Raw genomic sequence first — 24,733 nt, 5'->3', positions numbered from 1 at the left:
CTTAGATAATCAGAACTAGGACATTGTCTCCAGGAAAGATGTACTTGTTATTTCTGGGAACGGAAAGGAAACTTTTTGCTTCTCTTTTTTGCCTGGAAACAAGTTCGTTTATCCTATTAGCCAGCTTTTGACTTAAAAGATACAAAGAGAACTCTCAGTGTTTTAGTGGGGTGAAGAAAAGGAAACTTGGAGTAAGCATGGGTGTGCCTAGCGAGAGTAGGAGTGTAGGAGGAAAGACTAGAATTCGGACCAAGGGAAGTTTTGCTGCAGTACTATTGTGAGTAAGTCCAAGAAAGGATGGGGCAGCATGCAGAGGGAATACTCAGGGTTGGAAAAAAGGTCTAGTCCTGGAATGTTGTGTTTCTGAGTCAAATGTTAAAGGTGGCTAGTTGGCCATGGGACTTTCTTCTCAATCGTCACCCTCTCCCATACCTGCCCCCATTAGATGGATATTACCAAGTATACAGTGACTAAGAGCTGGCATGACCACTAGAGAGTATAGTCCCTCCAACTACTTTTCAGGTAATTCTTTATATACCTTTGTTTCTCCCCCCTTCCACAAAAGGAAAATACAGGACAAAGGGTCAGAGAATGCATAGAGAAGTAAAAAATATAGAAAATAAAGAAAAGAAAAGAAAGATAGGAAAGAAGAAAAATTGTGGAAACAGACGTAAAGAATAAACCAATATGCCCCTAATAAAATATTGAATGAAGTTTTTCTTCTTCAAGAGATGGAAAGTGTAGGTAAAGGTAGGGAAGTGTGACATAGAGCAAAGGGACATACCCAAGAGAAAATGCTTGCTTTACCATTTTACTTAAAATTGCCTTGCTTGCTTTCTTCATAGCTGTGCCACTGCATATGTTCTACTGGCTGAGGAAGAAGCAACAACTATTGTAGATGCCGAAAGGTTATTTAAACAGGCACTCAAGGCAGGAGAAACAATTTATAGGCGGTCACAGCAGTGCCAGCACCAAAGTCCTCAGCATGAAGCTCAACTGAGTAAGCAAATTTGAACTGATTTTTACCTGTCCTTTAGCTTCTGCAGTTGGCTCTTTTATGTTTAAAACACAAAACAACAATAATAAAAATACTTTAATGCTTAGAAGTTCACTACTTTTCATAAGAGAGAACTAATATATTCATAATATCTACAAGCCAGCAAGACAGAAATATGTGTTAGCTAGAGAATGCTTGTGGAAGGGAACAGATCTGCTCTGGTTATTGAGAGATGTGCTGCTCTGAGAGTTAACAATAATTTATTTCATGTGAGAATTGGGCTGGTCTTTGGAGAAACACAACTCAAAAATATTCAAGATTCAGGAGAACCATTTAGTAATGATAAGCAGCTTTTACATTTATCCTCATCCTTAACCCAAGCAGTAGTAGAGGTACATCATTTGGTTTGCTCTTCAGATTGTATGTATCTCCGTATAGTGCCATGAAGTGACCCCTTTAGCACAAAAATCAGCCTTATACTTGGCATTGATTCTTTCTTCGGTTGATTTTTTTCTGTGATGTGTTTGAGATCATATGAGCCATAGCAACTGAGGTCCTTTTTTTTCCATTCTTAGGAATACTTTCCCAGTTATGATTGAGACACTTTTACTAAAGATGTTAGAATCTGTAATGCTGCTGCTTCCTGCTATTTTTTTGTGGCCAGAGCGTTTTAACTTCGTGATTTTGGCAGATAGTGGACAATAAATTGAAACATGTTTACATAATGTATTATCGGCTAGCAGTTAAGTTCTAAATCTTTTGTTTGTGGAAATTAAAATTTAGATAATGTTTTCTCTCTAAACTAAATATTGATGTATACAGTATGTTTCATTAATGCGTGTTGTTATAACACAACTGTGGGAATATAATTTTGCAGTCTGGAACTAATGAACTACATCTGTAAAAAAGTCATGCCATTTGTCCTTGTATAATCTCAACTATGGTTATGAGATAGTTACAGAAATAATTGTTAGCCCTTTCTCAAAGTAGTTTTATAGTTTGTTAGTTACTAGCTGTTGAGCAAAAGTTTACACGAGCCATGGAAATTTGGTTTTGAACATCTATTGTTTGTTGGTGAAAACAATAGAGAATATTAAAATAATAGATTATATATGCAGAAACTTAATAGGTTAATGTTACTTTTTCTTATTAATGTATATTTCTTTTATGTTAATATTAAAATGCACTTGTCAAGTATACACAAATTACTTTGTATATACTGTACCCATTACTTACTGTTAGAGGCAAAAGTAATCCAATATATATATTTTAAGCTTTTAATATAAAAGACTTCAAAAGTATACAAAAATAGAGCAGTATAATGAACCCTTGTTCAATGTTAATCACCCAAATTCAACAATCATTAGTATTCTTCCATTCTCACACAATTTAATTTTAATTGAAACTTCCAGAATAAGCAAATAAAATTAATACATAATATGTTAATGAAATAGCAGGTCATAATACAAAAGGGAAATTTGTGTCATTTTTTGTTTTTTTAAATAGGGAGAGATACCAACGTACTGGTATATATTAAAAGAAGATTGGCAATGTGTGCAAGAAAATTAGGAAGAATAAGAGAGGCAGTAAAAATAATGAGAGATGTAAGTAAATTTGATGACTGGACCATTATATTTATTCCTCCGAAAACTGAAAATGTGGTTTAAGTTGCCAGTTATGTTAATGCAGAATCACTGGTTTTTAATCGGTAGTTTTTATAACAAGATATTTATTTAATATACATACCTTTCTCAAGAGTTGAGTCTCCACAGTTTTCGTTAAGAAACAAAAGAATTTCTAATGAATCTCATTCACCTCTGTTGAGTTCCTTTGCTATAATTTTAATCTTTTTTCCTTTTAATATACAGTTGATGAAAGAATTTCCTCCTCTTACCATGTTGAACATCCATGAAAATCTCCTAGAATCACTTTTAGAATTACAAGCCTATGCAGATGTTCAGGCAGTCCTAGCAAAATATGATGGTGAGTGATATATATCTCAGTTGAGTGAATGTTTCAAGTATTTTTTTTTCAGCCATGTAATCATAAATTTGATCCTCTTCTAGTATTTCTGTGATTTTCCCTTTCCACTGTTACCAGTCAGTGTTTAGAATCTGTGAGTACAAGTTGCTTTTAAGTATCTTCTTGGGCCGGCCCCGTGGCTTACCGGTTAAGTGCGCGCGCTCCGCTACTTGCAGCCCGGGTTCGGATCCTGGGCGTGCACCGATGAACCGCTTGTCCAGCCATGCTGAGGCCGCATCCCACATGCAGCAACTAGAAGGATGTGCAACTATGATGTACAACTATCTACTGGGGCTTTGGGGAAAAAAAAGGAGGAGGATTGGCAATAGATGTTAGCTCAGAGCCTGTCTTCCTCAGCAAAAAGAGGAGGATTAGCATGGATGTTAGCTCAGGGCTGATCTTCCTCACTAAAAAAAAAAAAAGTATCTTCTTTATCAGGACTTTTGGAAGCAAAAGCCTGCGAGGAGGAAATTTTCTTCTCTCAAGATTTATATACGAGTGAGGCACTTGGAATACAACAGTGAGCAAGAAGTCATGGATTTAGCCCTCACAGGATTTACAGTGGAACATACAGACCGATGAATAGTAGTTATATTGAAGGCTAGTGTGTTAGGTGAGATCATTGGAAAAGTGTGTGGTGCTCTGTACGTAGGATGGTACCTCATTTGTTTTGGAGCGTCAGGGAAGGCTAACAGAAGTTGTTCAGTAGTATATATAAGAGTAATTCAGGGGGCCAGCCCGGTGGCGCAAGCGGTTAAGTGCGCGCGCTCCGTTGCGGCGGCCCGGGGTTCGCTGGTTCGGATCCCGGGCGCGCACCGACGCACTGCTTGGCAAGCCATGCTGTGGCGGCGTCCCATATAAAGTGGAGGAAGATAGGCACAGATGTTAGCCCAGGGCCGTCTTCCTCAGCAAAAAAAAAAAAAAGAGGAGGATTGGCGGATGTTAGCACAGGGCTGATCGCCTCACCAAAAAAAAAAAAAAAAAAGAGTAATTCAGAATAACATTTTCACAATGCTTTTTAGTTACAAAGTGTAATTTATTATTTCATCTGATCCTTATAGTAATCTTGTGAAGTGGTAGGACAAGTTATTTTTACTATCTCCAATTAGTAAATAAGGAAACTGGAGTTGAAGAAGATTAAGTAAATGGGTAAGGTCTTCCAGCCAGTAAGTAAGGTAGCCTTACTTTAAGTTTAGGTAAGCCTAAACTTAAATCCAGGTATTCTATTACTTTGTTTACTAGTCTTCCAATAGTAAGAAGTCAGTATATATTGGCTATTTTTATTATTATAACAGTGCCTGTTTACCACAAATGGAGTTGGGAGAATTTTTAAGAAGCTTTCTCCTCATTCTGAGTGAGGCATCAGCTTTTCGCACCAAGCTGAAAACATCCTCACTGGCGTAGTATTTCTGGTAATATCTTTCACTATAACAGAACACATAAAAGTCACTTATTCACACTTGTCCTGTTGTAAGTTCCTACCCATTAACTTGGGAATCCCCATGACCTGGAAAGTTTGAAATGTGTTACACTTGGAAAGAGAAGTTTATTTCTTTTAAACATCTGGAATTCTTAGGAAGTGCTTCAAAATAGTATAGGCTCATGGAAAATTTTTTGAGAAATTCTTTCCATATGTAACTTTTTGGGTGCATGGCCTGCTTATGGTACTTATTATTAAGCTTAGGACTGAATATAGAAAATCAGATAGGACCTGATTCGTTAAAAATAAAACTAACAACTTAGATATGCTTCTGCGTTTTCAGTTATTTTTATGAGTCCCCAGTTTTTACCATTCTAGAATCCTGAAGAAGTTAAAAGCAAATTTATTTTTTTAGTTCTCCATTTGCTGGTATAACTCTGGAATCTAAAATTTCAAGAGAGTTCTGTAGTCTTACTCTCCTGATAACATTGTTTTGGGCATTCTTTAGGAAAGAATTTATATAATTAATTTCATTATAGTTTCCAATTAATTTTTTTTATTTGATAAAAAATCATCATTTAAGAAAATGTAGAAAATACAATGACATAGGAAGAAGAAAAAATTGAAATCACCTATGGCTGTATCACCTGGATTTAACTACTGTTAAATTTTTGTTTTTTTTGAATCTTATTTTTTCTCTGTGAACAGGTGGAGTTTTTCTGTAGTTTTAACCGTACTTTGCCTTTTGCCCTGAATAGTGTTATTGTAAGCAGATTATTGTAAATATTTGTTGAGTACTTTTCACCATCACACTGAGGGCTTTCACAGACATAATTTAATTTAGTCTCTGCCAGAAAAGTACCATTTCCCTATTTTGAGAAGAGAAAACTGAGGCTAAAGAAGTTGCTACTGGTTCAAGGATGCATAGCTAGTAAATAGTAGAATCAAGATTCAAACTCAGGTCATCCAGTTACATGTCCACGTGCTTCTACTACTGTATTATATCTGTTGAATTTGTGCTATGATTTATGCCTATTAAAAATTGTCTTAAGATATTTTTTGTGATTCTTACCTAAGTTGAAAATTATTATTGCAGATATAAGCCTTCCAAAGTCAGCAGCAATCTGTTATACAGCAGCACTATTGAAGACAAGAACTGTTTCAGATAAGTAAGTAGTTATGAAAACTACAATAATTTGGAAAGACTGCTAAACTCAGTATTATGTTTTTCATCCTCTGCCTTTAAACAATACTCTTTTGCCCGCCTACTTCCTTCTGAATGACTCTTGATCTTATAGGGCTTTGAGACTTCTTTTGTGTAGTAGAAAGAGCAAGGTTTTTATAGCTAAGTAAACGTGGGTTCAAATTCAAAGTCAGCCACATACCAGCCATAGTACTTTGGGCAAGTTAATCAGTTTGAGTCTCTTCCTTTCTGTAAAATGAGGATAATAATACTGTAGGATGGTTGTGTGAGGATTGTGTGTGTTAAATGCCTAAAGCAGTGTTAGAACAAAGAAAGTATGTATAGTACATAATAGCTATGATGATAATGATAAGCTGAGTGGTAGGGAAATGGGTTTCATGTTGTCTGTTCTGAGATAAAAATTCTGAGTTATTCTGTTTTCCTTGTATTTTAGGCTGCCCTTAGTGAATTTCTCTTTATTCCACAGATAAGATATTCAGAAACCAACCAAATGGCGACCATTTTCTTTCACCTTACATTACTGTGCCTTGATAAGAATTAAAATGGGATATTCAGTCTGTTTCCTCTCATTGAAAATTTGATGAGAATGTACTTCTGTTTCATGCGATTCTCTGTATGTCCCTGTGTAGCATTTCTTATTTTATTACCTTCAATGGACTTCTAAAGGCTTTCTTTACCTAAATTTGAAGATTTCCATTTCTTATGCTGCCTTTCTTTATATGTTGAATCAAAGGCTTTACTTTCATGTTTAGGAGTTACTTGGCTTTGGCTTTGGCCATGGCCAGAAACCTCTGATTTAGGGGGCTAGATTATGATCTAAATTCATATATATATATATATATATATATACACATTTTTTTTAATATTTATTTTTTCATTTTGTGGTTTTCTTACAGATTCTCTCCAGAAACAGCCTCCAGAAGAGGGTTAAGCACAGCAGAAATTAATGCTGTGGAAGCAATTCACAGAGCTGTGGAATTTAATCCGCATGTTCCAAAAGTGAGAAATTTTATGATGGAAATACTACTTATTTAATTTTATCAAATTGATGACAATGTATAGACCAAAGTTTGGGTCTCCATAGTTTGAGTCAGAATTGTTTTAGTCAGCTATATTTTGATGCTTATTATTTGCCTTAAAGGGGATATTAAAGGGCATTTAGAAAGGTGGATAGGAGCAGTACTTCACTATAGGCTTTGTAATTGCTGTCAAAATAAAATTTGAAGTGTGTTCACTTAGCTGTTCATTTTACTGTAGTTACAGAGAAGAAATACAATGGTTTGGTCCTAATAAAAGATTATTCATATTTCAGATCATTAATAAAACTTCCTGTTACTATAAAAGCTTTTTACATCTAGACAGATGTCTAGATTTTGAACTAGGGCTGGGTAGACAAAGACTGACAAATAGATTAAAATAATGAATGATAGGAAACAGACGTGGAACTTCCCAGAAAAACTGCCGAGTTGATGTATGTTTAGTCTCATATGAAACTGTACCCATCTTGTTTGTCTTTATATTGTACACCTTGCAAACATATAGATTATTGGTTAATCTTTGTGTGTTATCACCCAAGATTAAATTTTGGATTTTAAAAACAATACCCCATATTAGAAAGTATAGAATATTCAAGAATAGATGCCTTTACTACAAGATGTAATTATAACTGTTGATTCCAGTGTAATGTGTGTTAATGGAATTTGGAAGCTAGTAAACATTAAAGAAAGTGATTTCTAAAAGATAATCTCTGGGCCGGCTCCGTGGTTTAGCGGTTAAATGCGCGTGCTCTGATGCTGGCGGCCCGGGTTCGGATCCCGGGCACGCCCCAAGGCACCACTTCTCCGTCCAACCCGAGGCCAAGTCCCACGTACAGCAACTAGAAGGATGTGAACCTATGACATACAACTATCTACTGGGGCTTTGGGGGGTAAAAAATGAATAAATAAAAAATCTTTAAAAGATAATCTCCAAGAAGTGAAAGTTGTCTGTTAGAGTAAGTAAAGATCGAGTCAAGAAAATTACCAAAATCTAAAAATGACAGTCAACAAATATTTATACCATTCTCTCATTAAGTGACACTGGTCCCATAAATTTAAACAAAATTTTTAGTATGAATTATAATACATATACAGCACAATGTAAAAAACAAATGTGCATCTTAATGATTTATTATAAAGCAAATGAGTGGAAACTACCTCTGAGGTCAAGAAATAACATTGCTGACCCCCGGAAACCAACCTGACTGCCCTTGCCCAATTACAACTTCTTCCTTCTTGCCTAAAGGTAACCACTATTCTGACATTAATTATGTTCATTTCCTTCTTTTCTTATATTTTTGATCTATACTTTTCCTTTATTGTTGGCTTTAATAAAACAAGTTAAGGAGTGGTCCCTCTTTTTTTATTCTCCGGAATAATTTGTGTAAAATTAGAATTATTTCTGCCTTAAATAATACTTAAATGGTAGAATTTGGTGAAAAAGCTATCTGATTCTGGAGATTTCTTTGAGAGAGGATTTTCATTACAAATTTCATTTCTTTAATTACAAGTTCAATTTCTTTTCTTTCTTTCTTTCTTTCTTTCTTTTTTTTTTTTGCTGAGGAAGATTTGCCCTTGAGCTAACATCCGCTGCCAATCTTCTTCTTTTTCTGTGTGAGCTGCCGCCATATCGTGACCACTGAGAGACCAGTGGTGTAGGTCCAAGCCTGGGAACTGAACCTGGGCCGCCGAAGCAGAATGTGCTGAGCTTAACCACTAGGCCACCAGGGCTGGCCCACAAGTTCAATTTCTTTAACCATTCCATAACTATTCAAATTTCTTGTTTCTTCTTGTGTTAGCTTTTGGTAAGGAATTCCTTTTGGTAAGTTGCATTTTTCTGGGAATTTATTTCATCAAAATTTTCAAATTTATTGGGATAAAGATTTCATAAAATCCTTTTATTACCATGTTAATATTTGCTGGGTCAGTTGTAATATCTACTTTTTAATTCCTAACACTGGCTACTTTTGTTTTACCTTGATCAGATTCCCCAGGGATCTATCAATTTTGTTAGTCTTTGCAAAGAACCAAGCTCTGGCTTTGTTGATTCTCTCTACTGTTTGTTTTCTGGTTCATTCATTTCTGTGCTTTATGGCCTTCCTTCAACTTTATTTGGCCCTATTATTTTTTATTTCCTGTATCTTCTGACATAGGTACTTAACTCATTATTTTTCAGCCTTATTATTTTTTATTTCCTGTATCTTCTGACATAGGTACTTAACTCATTATTTTTCAGCCTTTCTTCTTTCTAATATATCCATTGAAGTCTATAAACCTAAGCACAATTTTAACTGCATACTATAGCCATACTCATTATATAATTTAGTTCAAAGTATTTTCTAATTTCCATTATGATTTCCTCTTTGATTTAGAGGTACATTTATTCTATTTAGAGGTTTATTTCTTAATTTCCATACGTATGAAGATTATCTTTTTATCAGTGATTTCTAGCATAATAACATTGTGGCCAGAGAACATACTCTGTGTGATTTCATTCCTTTGAAACGTTTTTCACTTCTTGAATTTCTGTTTATTTTTCTGTGTTATTTATAGTTTCTAATTCTCTGCCAAAATTTTAAATATAATCTTTTATCTCTTTTAAAATAGTGTAAAGTAGTTCTCGTAAAGTCTTTCTCCGATAATCCGAATATCTGGAACTTATGTGTATCTGTTTCCATTATCTGTTTTTTCCTGCTGCATCATATTCATATTGTATTGTTTTCTCTTATCTCTTATTTTCTTTGGCTATATGCCAGATATCTTACTTAAAAAATTGTAGAAATAGCTTGAAACCTCAGATAATTTTATCTTCCTTCAGAGAGGATTTTCTTTGCTCTTAGTTGCCTGGAAGAAGCACTAGCAGGACAGGATCACCTTAATTCAGTTTAAGGGATTGATATTTTCTGGTCTACCCAGATGACTTGAAACTGGGCTACAGTCCATCAAAGTTTAGGTTTATTTCTCATTCACCCATGTTCCTGGGATGCAGCCTTTCAGGGTCCCAATCCAATCCTGAGGGTTTTACCAGGGCTTTCACTCTTTTTTTTTTTTTTTAAATTTTATTTATTTGTTTATTTTTCCCCCCAAAGCCCCAGTAGATAGTTGTATGTCATAGCTGCACATCCTTCTAGTTGCTGTATATGGGACACGGCCTCAGCATGGCTGGAGAAGCGGTGCGTCGGTGTGCGCCCGGGATCCGAACCCCGGCCGCCAGCAGCGGAGCGTGCGCACTTAACCGCTAAGCCACGGGGCCGGCCCCAGGGCTTTCACTCTTGATAGGTCTTGGTCTGACTTTTGTTCCTCTAGCCTTATGAAACTGGCAAAAAGGCTAAACAACCTCTTAGCCATCTTGTCCAGGATTGACAAATATCCATATAGTAAAAGAAGCCCCAAGTGTGGCTTACTTCTCTGATTTTGGCCTTCTTTGGACTATGGACTGATAATTCTTTACTGTTTGTTAATTCTTTGATGTATTTGATTAGATTTTAAAAAATACTTTGTTCAGCTTTTCTAGTTGTCTGGGAGGGTTGAGCTGAATTACCCAGTCTTCCATTACTGGAAGCAGAGGTCTGAAAATACTTTTATATGAAATGTTTTGCTTTCTCATGCTGTGGAGAGGTTAAGAGAAGGATTCTGTAACTAAACTGCCTAGGTTTGAATTCTGGCTTCACTACTTCCTAGCTGCATGACCTTGGACAAGTTACTTCTCTGGAATTGAGTTTCCTCATGTATAAAATGGGGATAATATTCCCTATCTCTTAGAGTTGTTATTAAGATTAAATGAATTCATATCTTTAAAGTGCTGAGAAGAGTGCCTGATACATGGTAAACATTACAGCAGTGATTGTCATTGTTATTATCCAAGATGGGATGGAAATCTGTTCCTTGTGTAAGAAGATAAACAGCAGTTATTAATCAGAACTATTCAAATTAAATATATCATCCAGATATCTAAAAATTTTATTTAATTCCTACTCAAAATAACAAAATAGGGCCGGCCCCGTGGCTTGGTGGTTAAGTGCGCGCGCTCCGATGCTGGTGGCCCGGGTTCGGATCCCGGGCGCGCACCGAGGCACCACTTCTCCGTCCATCCTGAGGCCGAGTCCCACATACAGCAACTAGAAGGATGTGCAGCTATGACATACAACTATCTACTGGGGCTTTGGGGGGAAAAAATAAATAAATAAAATCTTTAAAAAAAAAAAAAAAAAATAACAAAATATAAACTATTTGCTCCCTATGGTTGTGAACTTCTTTTCTGCTTCAAAAACCATTTCATGCAAAATGTATTTTCAGCGGTAACAATTCTGATGATGTGGATTGTGCATTGGTTTTCAAAACTACTGCTGGAGGCACATAACACATAAGTACGGGAGGGTAGTGGAACTCTCAGGCATTGCTCCAATGATAAAATTGAATTGTTGGATAGGTAATATATATTAATCTCCAAATTGGATCTGCTGTAGATGATCTGTGATGCTTTTAAGGATACGTATTTTGAGTTTAAAAACACACACGCACACATATACTGAAATACAGCAAAATAATTCTGAGAGAAAGAAGACTTAAATAAATGGAGATTAATACCATGTTTATGGATTAGAAGACTTAATATTGTTAAGATCATAATTATCCCCAAGTTGATCAATAAATTCAATGCCATTTTTATTAAAATCCTAGTAGGCTTGTTTGTAGAAATTGACAAGCTCATCCTAAAATTTATATGGAAATGCAAAGGACCTAGAATAGGCAAAACAATTTTGAGAAAGAACAAAGTTGGAAGATTTGCACAACCTAATTTCAAGACATTTTTAAAGCTACAGTAATTAAGATAGTATAATATTGGCATAAAGATTGAAATATAGATCAATGGGAGACAATAGAGAATCCTGGAATATAACTCAAAGAATTATGGTCAGTTGATTTTCAACAAGAGTTGCAAGGCAATTCAATGGGGAAAGGATAGTCTTTTCAATAAACGGTGCTGGAACAATCAGGTGTCTATATGCAAAAAAAAAAAAAAAAAAAACTAGACCCTTCCCTCACACCATATACAAAAATGAACTCAAAATGGATCATAGATCTAAATGTAAGAGGTAAATTTATAAAACTTCTAGAAAGAAACAGAAGAAAATCTTTGTGACCTTGGGTAAGGCAAAGATTTCTTCAAAAGCACGATCCATAAAAAGAAAATTGATAAATTGGACTTCTTAAAATGTTTGCTCTTCAAACGACACTGTTAAGAAAATGGAAAGATAAGGCAAAGGCTGGGGAAAATATTTGCTAGTCATATATCTGTTAAAGTTCTGTATCCAGAACTTATAAAGAGCTCTTACAACTCAATAATAAGACGACAAACAACTCAATTAAACAGACAAAGGATTTGGATAGTCACTTCACCAAAGAAAATATGTGAATAGCTAATAAGCACATGAAAAGATACTCAGCATCATTGGTCATTGCGGAAATACAAATTAAAACCACAATATGATACTACTTTATACCCACTAGAATGGCTATACTCACAAAGACTGTCAATATCAAGTGTTGGCAAGAATGTGGAGAAACTGCATACATTGCTGCTGGGCATGTAAAATAGTATAGCTACTTTGGAAAATAGTTTTGCCGTTAAACATGTACTTAGCATATGACTCATCCATTTTATTCCTAGGTATCTACCCAAGAGCAATGAAAATGTATGTCCAAAGACTTGTATGCAAGTGTTCATAGTAGTATTATTCACAATGGCCAAAAACTTGAAATAATCCAAAGACAGGTGAATGAAAAAATAAATTGTGATATATCTATATAATAGGAACACTTCTTAGCACTAAAAAGGAACAGACTATAAGTACATGCAACAACATAGATGAACCTCAAATACTGTATGCCAAGTGGAAGAAATCAGACACAAAAGACAATATATTGTATGATTCCATTTATATGAAATATCCAGAAGGGGTAAAACTATAGACATGAAAAGCAGATCAGTGGTTCCCTGGGGCTGGGAGTGGGAGTGGGATTGACTGCAAACAGGCATAAGGGAACTTTTTGTGGTGATGGTTGCACAACTATAAATTTACTAAAAATCATTGAACTATATACTTACAATGGTGAAATTTGTGATATGTAAAGTATACCTCAATAAAACTGTTAAATATATATAATTTAATATAAATATATTTTGATAAGTATATAATATGCATATACTTTAACATTTTAAAATAATTTTTATTTAAAGGTAGAAATTTACATATCTTCCCCTCAACTTAATGTCACAGCGAGTTGACAGTTCAACTCTATCAAAATAGCTAAGTAGAATGGTGTTATAACCCTACATTATTGTCTGTGGATAGACACTTTAAGCTGGGTGTTATCAAACAAGATAATTATTAAGGTTTTTTGGAGAAATTTTAAGCTCCAACGACTTGGGTAATATCCCACTTAAATAACGTTATCGTTATATGAATGGGGAGAGCTCTGGAATTTGTGGCTATCGGTTTTTGCTAGGGTTTTACACGTGATGAAGTATGTACAGATATTCTCTGTCTCTCTTCTGTTATGGTCTCTATTCCTGATTCTTAGTTGTAGCTAGCAAACACAAATGCTTTATGAGTTTTCTGCCTCAAACTTCAACTGTGGGTCATGATAACTTATTTATCCTAATGAATAGTAATATTTAAATATATATTCATTTTAAGTCTTCTTTTATTCTTACAAATTTATTATGCAGATTTGTCAAATATTGTATGACTCTTACCAGTAAAATGACAGAGGATGAAGCTGTTTTAGCAGGAAATATTTTTTGGCAACTTTCCATATAACTATAACAGAAACTGCTGTAGGTGTAGAGCTGTGCAGTTTGTTAAAGCTGGAAACTATTAGAAGTGCAATAGAGAAAGATCACATAAATCTCTTCAGACTATGAATTTGCGTTAGATGTTTCATTAATATTGATTGCTTGTATAGATTTTTTTAATCTACTGAATGAATTTCAGTGTACGGTGACTGTGATAGTAAGAGTAAAAAATTAGAACAGCATGTTTTCATGGTTTTTGACTTGTTCTTCATCACCTAGCTATGGTTTTGGTTCAACAAGCGTTTTTTTTAGTCACCAAACAAGAAAAAGATTGTGAATCTTTCAGCTACTATAGAAATTGTCAGTTTTTAAATTTTATAGTGGAAAATGTTTCATACCTTTTCAATATTCCACAGCATCCTGTTTCAGTCATTCTAGTGTCTCATATTCTTTATTATCTAACCATCAAGAAGTTTTGTAGAAGGTATTTTTTTTTAATTGAGATAATTCACATACCGTAAAATTCACCCTTTTAACTACATAATTTAGTGGGTTTTTTAGTATATTCACAAGGTTGTACAATCATCACCACTACCTAATTCTAGAACATTTTCATTGCCCCAAAAAGAAACCCTGTACCTATTAGCAGTCACTCCCCATTCCTCCTTCTCCTAATCCCTGGTAACCACTAATCTACTTTTTGTCTTTATGGATTTGGAATCATTCAATATGGTGGCCTTTTATATCTGACTTTTTTCACTTAGCATAATGTAGCATGTGTCAATATTTCATTCCTTTTTATGGCTGAATTATTTTCCGTTGTGTGAATATGCCACATTTTATTTATCCATTCATCAATTGATGGGCATTTGGGTTGGTTCTATTTTTTGGCTATGATGAATAATGCTGCTATGAATATTCATGTGCAAGTTTTTGTGTAAACACATGGTTTCATTTCTCTTGAGAGTGTACCTACAAGCAGAATTGATGGATCATATGGTAATTTTATGTTTAACTTTTTGAAAGACTGCCAAACTGTTTTCCAAAGTGGCTGTGCTATTTTACATTCCTGCCAGCAATGTGTGAGGGTTCTAATTTCTGTACATCCATGCCAACACTTGTTATTGTCTGTCTTTTGATTATAATTATCCTAGTAGGTGTACAGTAGCATCTCATTGTGGTTTTGGTTTGCATTTCCTTAATAACTATTGATGTTGAACATCTTTTAATGTGCTTATTAGCCATTTGTATATCTTCTTTGGAGAAATGTCTGTTCAGGTCCTTTGCACATTTTTTAATTTGTCTTTTTATTATAGAAGGTATTCTTTAACACTCTTATTACAGTAGGCCATTGACATTCTTGATTAATATGGTCCAAAACCATTGGGAATCTCCATAGTTGAAAGTACCACTATAACATATAATTTCACCCATGAAATGAAAATGGGGTGGCTCATGAACCTTGCTGAGATGTGGATGCTAAAGAGTCAGCTAGGGTTATTCATTAAGTAAGTTACTCACGTATGTGCACAAGCCTCAGAGCACATGATTCAAATTTGTGCCTTAGTAGAATGATGGATTTATAAATCATGGATGTTTAGAGATACCACAGATGATTGAAACTGTAAATATTAAATCCGTGAATGTTAGTGATGTACCATAGAAAAAAATTATAAATTGGCTTTTTCAACAATTTAAAATTCTGCTCATTGAAGACAGTGTTAAGAAAATGAAAAGACAAGCCACAGACAGGAAAAAAAATTTTGCAGTTTGTTTGTTTGGCAAAGGACTCATACCCAGAATATATAAATTAAAAAAGACAACTTAATATGAAAAATGGTCAGAAGCCTTGAACAGATAGTTCATAAAACAAGATATTGGAATGTCCAATAAACATTTAAAGAGGTGCTCAATATTGTTAGTTATCAAGGAAATGCAATATAAAATCACAACAAGGTACTGCTTCACGCCTACCAGAATCGCTATAATTAGAAAGACTGATAAAATGTTGCTGAGAATGTGGAGCAGTTAGAACTCTCATACATTGCTGCTAAGAGTATAAAATGATACAACCACTTTGGAAAACTGTTTGGCAATTTCTTAAAAGTTAAACATATATCTCACCCTATGACCCAGCAATTCTACTTCAACGTATATCCCAAGAGAAATGAAACCATATGTCCCCAAAAAGATTTGAACATGAAAGTTTATAGCAGCTTTATTCATAATAGCCCTAAACTGGAAACAATACCCTAATAGTGTATTAACAAGTAAACGGACAAATTGTGATATATTTATTCAGTGGGATACTATTCACCAATAAAAAGAAAAAACAACTGATACAAGCAAAACATGGATGAATCTCAAAAATAAAGTGTTGTACAAAAGAATACATACTGAATGATTTCATTTATGTGATGTTCAAGAAAAGTGATCTATAGTGATATAAATTAGAACAGTAGTTGCCTCAGGCGGTCAGGATAGGAGATTAACTGGAAAGAACTTTCTGGGGCGATGGAAATGTTCTATGTCTTGATTTAGGTGTTGCTTGTCTCCATTTGTCAAAACTCATCGAACTGCATACTTAAGATCTGTGCGTTTTAATGTTTTTAAATTATACCTCAATAAAGAAAAAAGAATCTGACTCAGCATGGAAAGCACTGTCAAAGTATCATGCCTTTTGATTCAATGAAAAGGATATATGTGAAGTGCTTAACACAATGCCTGAGTGTCAGGCAACAGTATTGATTTTCATGGCAATCATTGCTTTATTATACTTCTCTTACCATTTTCTCTTCCTGTTTAAGCTGTTCCAGTATGTACTCTTTCTTTGTGAATATTTTTTTAGTACTTATAGCCTTAGAATGTGTAAGATTTGGGGATTCCTTTGTTGAGATGAGGTGAAGGTGAAGATGTTGAGATATTTAGGCATTAACTAATTTGAATTAGTTAATACTCTGAGGACAATTTATTTGTGTCTTACAGAAGAAGCCCTTGAGGGGAAGAATAAAGTAGAACATTAAAAACAAACCAATAACCAAAACTTGTTTAGTAAATCTCTACAACTTGAGTATATGTTTAGGAATATGTTATTTGTAGTGTCAAGAAATTGTTCTTTCTTTTTTTGTGAGGAAGACTGGCCCTGAGCTAACCTCTGTCAATCGTCCTCTTTTTTGCTGAGGAACATTAGCCGTGAGCTAACATCTGTGCTCATCTTCCTCTGTTTTGTACGTGGGATGCCGCCACAGCAGGGCTTGATGAGTGGTGCGTTGTCCGCGCCAGGGATCCCAACCTGCAAACCCCAGGCCGCCAAAGCCAAGCACACGAACTTAACCACCACGCCACTGGGCCAGCCCCAAGAAATTATTATTTCTTATTTTACGTAAAACTGTTTTTAGTATTGTGCTGCCAAGAAAGCAGACTGTACTTGGAGGCTTTTCTAAGTGCAAGGGGAATTTTAAAAATAAATTGATATATAAAAGGTAAAATCTGCTCTGGTTGATCAGAAATTGAAGCCTGTAGGATGTTATGAGTCTCATCCACTAGAGAAGATACTAGCTCTTTAGCAGCAGACTTATATTTCATTGGCCAAACTACCTATGTTATAGCAGCATATATAAAAGATAAGAAGGAAACAGGCACTCAATTGAGATTCCGAGTGGCATAACAGGAGTAAAGGGAGAAAACCGGAAGTGGTGTTGAATTCTATGACCTGAACTTAGAGCACAGTGAGGCCTTTGCCTTTGCCTTTGCGTTACATTGTACTGTGGCCTAGGTGGAAAAGTTGAGATATGAAAGGCTTGTCTCTTGAGGTGCTATACAGGAAAGGAGTTTTCCTGTGGCAAATGCCCTCTCTAGCCTCCCTTCCCTCTCCTTTCAATATAAGATCATTTTCTCTTTGCTCCTGAGGCTGTTAAGTAGTATTATGTTTTCTTTCAGTTTATTCATATAGCAGTTCTGTTTGCTTTCTTTCTGGGAACTGTCTTTAGTCTCCCCGCTAATACATATCCATGTGGACTCTTTGCATTCAGCCTGCCTGTCCAATCTCATAGAATGTGCACTGAGAAAACTAATTGCAGAGATAAATTGGTTCTTGGTGTGCATGACTGATCAAGAGCAAAGTACCTTAATTTCCAGATGCCTTCAGAGAGATTTTTCTTTAACCTCTGCTTTTAAGAGGAAGATTATAAAGCATTATCATTACTTCAGGTCAGAATTATATTGCTTTTGGTCAAAAGCTGTTGTAAGATTTACAAAGTAATAAGAAACAAAGTAATCTAAAGATAAATTGTAAAGATCAAAGCAATTCAAAATTAAAGTGATTGAGTATAAGCATAGGTATGGTTTTAGAGTTATAAAAGAAATCATCAGACTATACATCATTATGTCTTTTTAACTATAAGTAGCTATAGAGCTACTTTGGAAGTAGCTTTAATTTTTTATATTTTTAGTGCAAAGCAAGAGACTTGAGTAGTTATTTGAGTATATTGTCCATAGTTGAATACTAGTTACAATTGTCCCAAGCAATTTCTGATTTATTCCAGATATAACAATAAGATGATTTGGAGTTAATATGGAAGGTCCTGTAGCACATACTAGGTGCTAGCCTTGGTTTATGTCTTCAACTGTATTTTTTTTTTAATTTTTTATTTATTTACTTATTTATTTTTTTCCCCCAAAGCCCCAGTAGATAGTTGTATGTCATAGTTGCACATCCTTCTAGTGGCTGTATGTGGGATGCGGCCTCAGCATGGCCAGAGAAGCGGTGCATCCGTGCGCGCCTGGGATCCGAACCCCGGGCCGCCAGCAGCGGAGCGCGCACACTTAACCGCTAAGCCACGGGGCCGGCCCTCAACTGTATTTTGTTTGCTGATAATTTCCAAATCTGTATCTTTTAACTCTGGCTTCCTTCCTCCTTAACAGACTTGCATTTCCATCTAGTTGTGGAAATGTTTACCTGGATATCTACTAGGTACCTCAGACACTTTAATGTGTTTCCAACTTTAATGTGTTTCTCTTCTCCAACTAGCCTCTCCTTCCTTATTTCTATACTTTGATTTATAGCTTCATTATCCTCTTCTCTTCATTAACCTTTACTTCTGCCCTTTCTAAATTACCAACTCATATTATAATCTTTGAAATGTCTTTCAGATCTAGCCATCTACTCCATCCCCAATGTCACTGACCATTTTGTACCTTCAGTACCTATTCTTTAAAAAATTATTGTTGTTGTTATGGTAAAAGTAATGAGTGCTTTTTTAAAAAATTCGGACCATTTAGAAGTCTATAATGTAAAAAAAATCTCTATTTTTTTCTCTTCCAATTCTACTTCTCTCAAGTAACCACTGTTTTTGTTTGGTGTATATATTTCCAGACATTTTCTGTGCATTTTTAAACATACAGATATAGAAATAGTCTCAAATACTTTACCATCTCTTGCTTGGACTATTAAAACAGGTTCCTCATTGGGCTCCTTACCATCAACCCCTCTCCACCTTGGCCATTGCCAGAGTTATCTACCTAAATAGCAGATCTTCTCTGCTTAAAGAGCTCTGCTTGTTGCCTATCACCTATAGGATAATGACCAACCCCTTAGTACTGCATATATAGAAGCCCCTCACTGTCTGGGCCCATTATCTGTCTCCAACCTTGTTCCTTGCTATTTCTGCCTTGCTCCTTATCTCCAGTGCTACTGTTCCCTGGATTGGTCATGTCTCATCATGTCTCCCTACCTTTGTACATATGCTCAATCTCTGCTCCACCTGGCATTCTTCAAGACCCTGTTCATCTGTTGCCTCCTGTATAGCGGTGTTTTTCCCACTTTTCTCAAGCAGAGATTATGGCTCTCTCTTCTCTGTTTCTTCAGTACCTTAATCATATCTTTTATTTGTTTATTTTTTTGGTTTGTTTATATGTGTCTCCCTTAGTTCCCTGTGAGCTTTTTGAAAAGCAGGACTCGTGTCTTACCCAGCATTTTATGTCTGATGCTCTGCCTAGCACATAACAGGCATTCAGTAAATGTTTGGTAATTGGACATGTCTTTAATTTAGATCTGCATTGCTGTAAAGGCCTATCTAAGTTAAAGAAAGTAAAATTTTAGACCCCATCATTTTTTGGAATTTTTAAGCCATTTAATATTTTTATGAGTTTTGCTTAATGATATCGATTTTGGCCTCTTAGGAGGCCAAATTCCAGCAGGACTCTATTTCTTAACTTGTAAAATAACTCAGCTGTTAATGAAATATTATACAACAATTAAAAATAGTGAGGGGGCCGGCCCCGTGGCTTAGCAGTTAAGTGCGTGCGCTCCACTACTGGCGGCCCGGGTTTGGATCTGGGGCGCGCACCAAGGCACTGCTTGTCCGGCCATGCTGAGGCGGCGTTCCACATACAGCAACTAGAAGGATGTGCAACTATGACATACAACTGTCTACTGGGGGGTGCTTTGGGGAGAAAAAGGTGAACAAAGGAGGAGGATTGGCAATAGATGTTAGCTCAGAGCCAGTCTTCCTCAGCAAAAAGAGGAGGATTGGCATAGATGTTAGCTCAGGGCTGATCTTCCTCACCAAAAAATAAATAAATAAATAAATAATAGTGAGTTAGAGCTATATAGAGACAAGAAGAGATGTACAGATATATTGTGAAGTAAAAGTGAGTTGTATAATGGCTTGCTCCTATTTTTAAGAAAAATAGTGTCAGTATGTTATGCTTAAAAAAAGAAATCCAGACAAACACAAATCAGATTATCTTTATTCTTTTATTCTTCAATCTTGTAATATGTTATTTTCTACTATGTAACTCTGCAATGTTTGCATGTTTGTACACTGAGCATGTACTTGCATAAGCAGAAAAAGAGAACAAAACAAAACAAAACAAACCACCCCTCAGTTTTTAACCTTTCATATTCTTCATAGAAAAGTAAAGTCTGCACAGCAGAACTTTTTTGGTTTTGGTTTCCCCAGAGAGTTAGAAAATCTTTTTAAGTAAAAACTGAAATATGAGTTTGAAGACATTTTAGCTATATATATCAGATCAAGTCAGTTAATAAGTATTTTAGTGCCTACTTTGGGTAGTGTAATATGCGATGTGCTGTAATATTGAAGGATATGGTTTCTATTGTGCAGTAACTTATAGCTTATGCTGGATAGCAGAAATTCATGAGTAGCAGTTTGTGAAGGAGATAAAATAATAATCATATAATTATCTATTTTAAATACATTTTCATTAACTGGAAATTTTCTCTTAAATTTTGAGAGTGAAATTTTATTTCAATGTCTTGTTAGAAACTCAAAAATAAGAATGGCTTTGCTTTAAAGCAAATTGAAAAAGATCTTTGCTGGTAGGTATGACATGATAAAAAAAACTAAGGTAGCATAAGGAAAAATTTTTTTAATCATTAAATAGCAAAGATTTTTTAATGTAAAATCCTGAAGTATTATTTCCTAAGTGTGCTATGTGTTTGATTACTATCTGAATTGTCACTTAGATTATTAAACAGTGAAAATATAGATACATAGTTGCTGTTCAAAAAGTATTTTGACATAGTAAGTTGATATTTTTTATAAGTTTTACTGAATAATTTTTAACTGAATATCTTTGCTTACCATTTGCTAAGTGGCTACCAAGATAGGGTTTAGTTTAAAGCTTCAGGGTTCTAAAAGTCACTGAAAATAATTAGAGATATTTTGTCTCTATCTGTAAAATGAAGCAGAATTTTAATAGGAAGGACTTGGTTTAAGTATTAAACAATTTTCTTCTGAAAATAAGAAAAATTGTATTAAACAATTTTCTTCTGAAAATAAGATACTGTTTTTATGATGGAGATTCCACTGTGATTGCCACATTTTCTTTGCTTCCTACTGAAGAAGCTCTTAGTGCACTTGCAAAGAGCATAAGGAGTCATGTCAGAGGTCAGCTATTTGAGTCCATTTTCCCACAGCCGCCTGGTGTGAGTGATCTTTTACTGTGTTTTAAAAAAATGGGCAAGGATTAGAGAGGATTAGAAAGAATATTATCCTCCTGAATATAGGCCCAAGGCACTAAAGGGAGAGAACCCAACCAGGCAGCAAATGGGCTTTGCTTGACCAGGACACAACCTCTGCTGCATTCCTTTAAGAAACTGAATGGGAAATGTTAAGTCCCCAAACTGGATTAGTAAATAATCTCATAGCTTGTGACATCTGCTAAAATAAATTGATGAGCAGATCGCATTCTTACACTTTGAGGAAAGAGCCAGAGACATCAAGACTAAGAGTAATTAATCTCTTTTATCTTTTTTTTTTAATTTCAGCCTTATTGGGGTATAGGAGTAAGAATAATTAAAGATGGGCATCAAGCACAGTAAATGTTGGAAAGGCATATTTCATAAACAAAAAAGAAAATTATTTTAGATGTATTAATACAATGAGTATATATATATTGATTAATAACCTAAGGCTTAAATTTTGAAACTACAACTTTTTGTTTTTAAGATTCTTCCTGCTTGTAGCAGTTTTACAAATTCAACTCTTTAATTTATGTTGTTTATCTCAGTTTGTGTAACAACCTGAGGAACTTAGAATTTGAAATGTGAAAATATATCTTTTGAGACACCTCTGGAATGTTTGTCTTTTTTATATTTTATTACAGAAGTTAATGTTGTTTGGATCTTATGACTCATAATTTGGTATCAAATTATTTAGAACCAAAGAGATTGTTTCACACTTATTTTAGTAGGGGAAGTGTACTCCAGTCTCAGTCTTTGGAGTAAGTATTTAGCTAACTAAACATTTTGTTTGTTTGTTTTTTGTTGTTGTTGTTGTTTTGTGAGGAAGATTAGCCCTGAGCTAACGTCTGTGGCCAATCTCCTATTTTTGCTGAGGAAGATTGGCCTTGGGCTAACATCCTTGCGCGTCTTCCTCTACTTTATATGGGATGCCACCACAGCATGACTTGACAAGCTGTGTGTTGGTCCGCGCCCAGCATCTGAACCCGTGAACCCCGGGCCACTGAAGCGGAGTGTGCGAACTTAACTGCTATGCCACCGGGCAGGCCCCTAACCAAATATTTTTTTAAAGATTTTGTTTTAAGTTGACCATTTTAATAGTAAAGATCATGTACAAGTGGTTAATTTTGCATCTTTCTTCATATAATTAGTACATTTGATTAGTGTAATAACTGATTATACAGCTTTTGTTATGGATTACAATATTAAGGCAAGTATTTTCTTCAAGAGTTTAAGATAGAATTTAATTTCATTTGTGAATAAGAATTGATAGGCTCTAACTTCTTCAACAGGGATACTCACTAATCCCTTAAATGTATCTTGCACTATGCTCTCTTGGCTCAGTGTCTTGGTTGAAGTTGGCCTTTTACTTTGAATATGTTCTCCTATTCTTCTCCCCACACCACTCCCCAATCTGCTCATCCACATTCCACCCATCTTTATGTATCAGCTCAAATCCCAAATTCCAAGTGGTTTATTTTCAGCCCCTAAGTCATAATTAATACCTCCTAAACATAGAGTTACCAAATGACCCAGAAATTCCACTCCTAGGTATATACGCAAGAGAGATGAAAAGATGTTCACATAAAAACTTGTACATGAATGTTTATTACAGCATTATTAATAATAGCCAAAAGGTGAAAACAACCAAATGTCCATCAGATAATGAATGGATAAACAAATGTGTTATATCCATACAATGGAATATTATTCAGCTACAAAAAGAATGAGGTACTGATATATGCTACAACATAGATGTACCTTGAAAACATTATGCTAAGTGAAAGAAACCAGTTACAAAAAAACATGTATTATGTGATTCTGTTTGTGTGAAATATCCAGAATAGGCAAATCTATAGACAAAAAGTAGATTAGTGGTTGCTTAGGGCTTAGGAGGGATTGGGGAGTAGAAGGTGATAACTAAAGAGTATAGAGTTTCCTTTTGAGGTGATGAAGATGTTTTAAAATTGACTATGGTGATAGTTGCACGTATTTGTGAATATACTAAAAACCATTGAGTTGTATAGTTTAAATTGGTGAATTGTAAAGTAAGTTGTATCTCAATAAAGCTGTTATAAAAAAACTAAAAAAAATTAATACTTCCTATCCATATTCCTATATACATTGTTTATACCTCTAATGAAGCACTCAGCACAGTCTATTTATAATTATTAACTTAAAAAATCTGTTATTCTCATGAGGTACCTTAGACAGTTCCAGAGAATAGAGTGTTTTTTGGTGTTCCCTAACAAATATAGTGCTTTGCACTCAGTAAATATTTATTTAATTGAACTTCTTCATAATTAAGTTCCTTCATCTGTAAAATGGAAATAAGAGAAAAAAAGAATTGAATGTTACCACAAAGTGTTGTTCCAAAATTGTGTTTTATAATTTTTACACTTAATTCTTTTTTGGAAAAATAAATATTTGCTCTCACATTATTTCCTCAGCTCAAGTTTTCATTTTGTATTTAGCAAGGTCACACCTAAGCCATTTATCACCTTATTTTTATCTATAGGAATATTCTAGTCTTTGGAATTTGCATATATAAGCATTTTATACACTTGTTGTCCGTAGGACTCTCAAGTCATTTCAACTAGCTTAATGTTTTTTAAATCAAATTGACTTTATAAAATTTGAATCTGCATTTTCGTGGGTGTTTGAATAATTTAATCTTTCTTTTTTCTGTGGTGTGTCTGTGTGTTATTTTTCTAGTATTTACTAGAGATGAAAAGTCTAATTTTACCTCCAGAACACATTCTGAAACGGGGTGATAGTGAAGCAATTGCCTATGCTTTCTTTCATCTTCAGCACTGGAAGCGAATAGAAGGTGCTCTTAATCTGTTACAGTGTACATGGGAAGGCAGTAAGTATTCTTTCCAAATGTAATGCTAATCTCTCTGACTATTCATTGCATTCACAAGCAGTCGTTTTTAATGAGATTGTCTGAGTTTCCGTAAGGATTTAGTGTTCAGATTGGTTTCAAAGTGAACTCAATAGTGTTATATTTGGTTTATTTACTTTATGTATTTATATTGATGCTACATTTAGGAAAAGCAGAATGAGAAACTGTTATGGTATTCTGCCATATGTTCATTTAAATTACATATTTGTAAGGAAAGAAAGTGAAAACTTAACATCCTTTGGTTGGTAAGCTTTTTAATGTGGTTGAGCTGTTGTTCTAATATTTTTTAAATTGGACTGTTTTTGTTTTGTTTTGTTTTCAGATGTGTACAACGTGAAACTCTTTTTCTCACAACTAATATCAAT

General features: G+C 34.8%; 1 protein-coding gene across 5 annotated transcripts in view; it reads left to right on the top strand.

Annotated features, from left to right (window-relative positions):
• ST7L (suppression of tumorigenicity 7 like) overlaps positions 1–24,733 on the top strand; it is a 175,204-nt gene that overhangs the window by 27,955 nt on the left and 122,516 nt on the right. For all 5 annotated transcript variants that reach the window (XR_009219767.1, XM_058538793.1, XM_058538794.1 and 2 more), the window contains exons 7-12: positions 846–1,000; positions 2,504–2,601; positions 2,866–2,980; positions 5,536–5,608; positions 6,540–6,642; positions 24,179–24,329. Coding sequence is in view for 4 of the 5 variants with exons in the window: in XM_058538793.1 (XP_058394776.1) it covers positions 846–1,000; positions 2,504–2,601; positions 2,866–2,980; positions 5,536–5,608; positions 6,540–6,642; positions 24,179–24,329 (695 nt within the window). In the remaining variant the exon portion in view is untranslated. The remainder of the gene's footprint in view (positions 1–845; positions 1,001–2,503; positions 2,602–2,865; positions 2,981–5,535; positions 5,609–6,539; positions 6,643–24,178; positions 24,330–24,733) is intronic.

Source organism: Diceros bicornis, chromosome 4 (assembly GCF_020826845.1).
Source record: "Diceros bicornis minor isolate mBicDic1 chromosome 4, mDicBic1.mat.cur, whole genome shotgun sequence".
Taxonomy (NCBI): Eukaryota; Metazoa; Chordata; class Mammalia; order Perissodactyla; family Rhinocerotidae; genus Diceros; species Diceros bicornis.
Note: the sequence above shows the minus strand (reverse complement) of the source record. Positions and strands in the feature narration are given on the sequence as shown.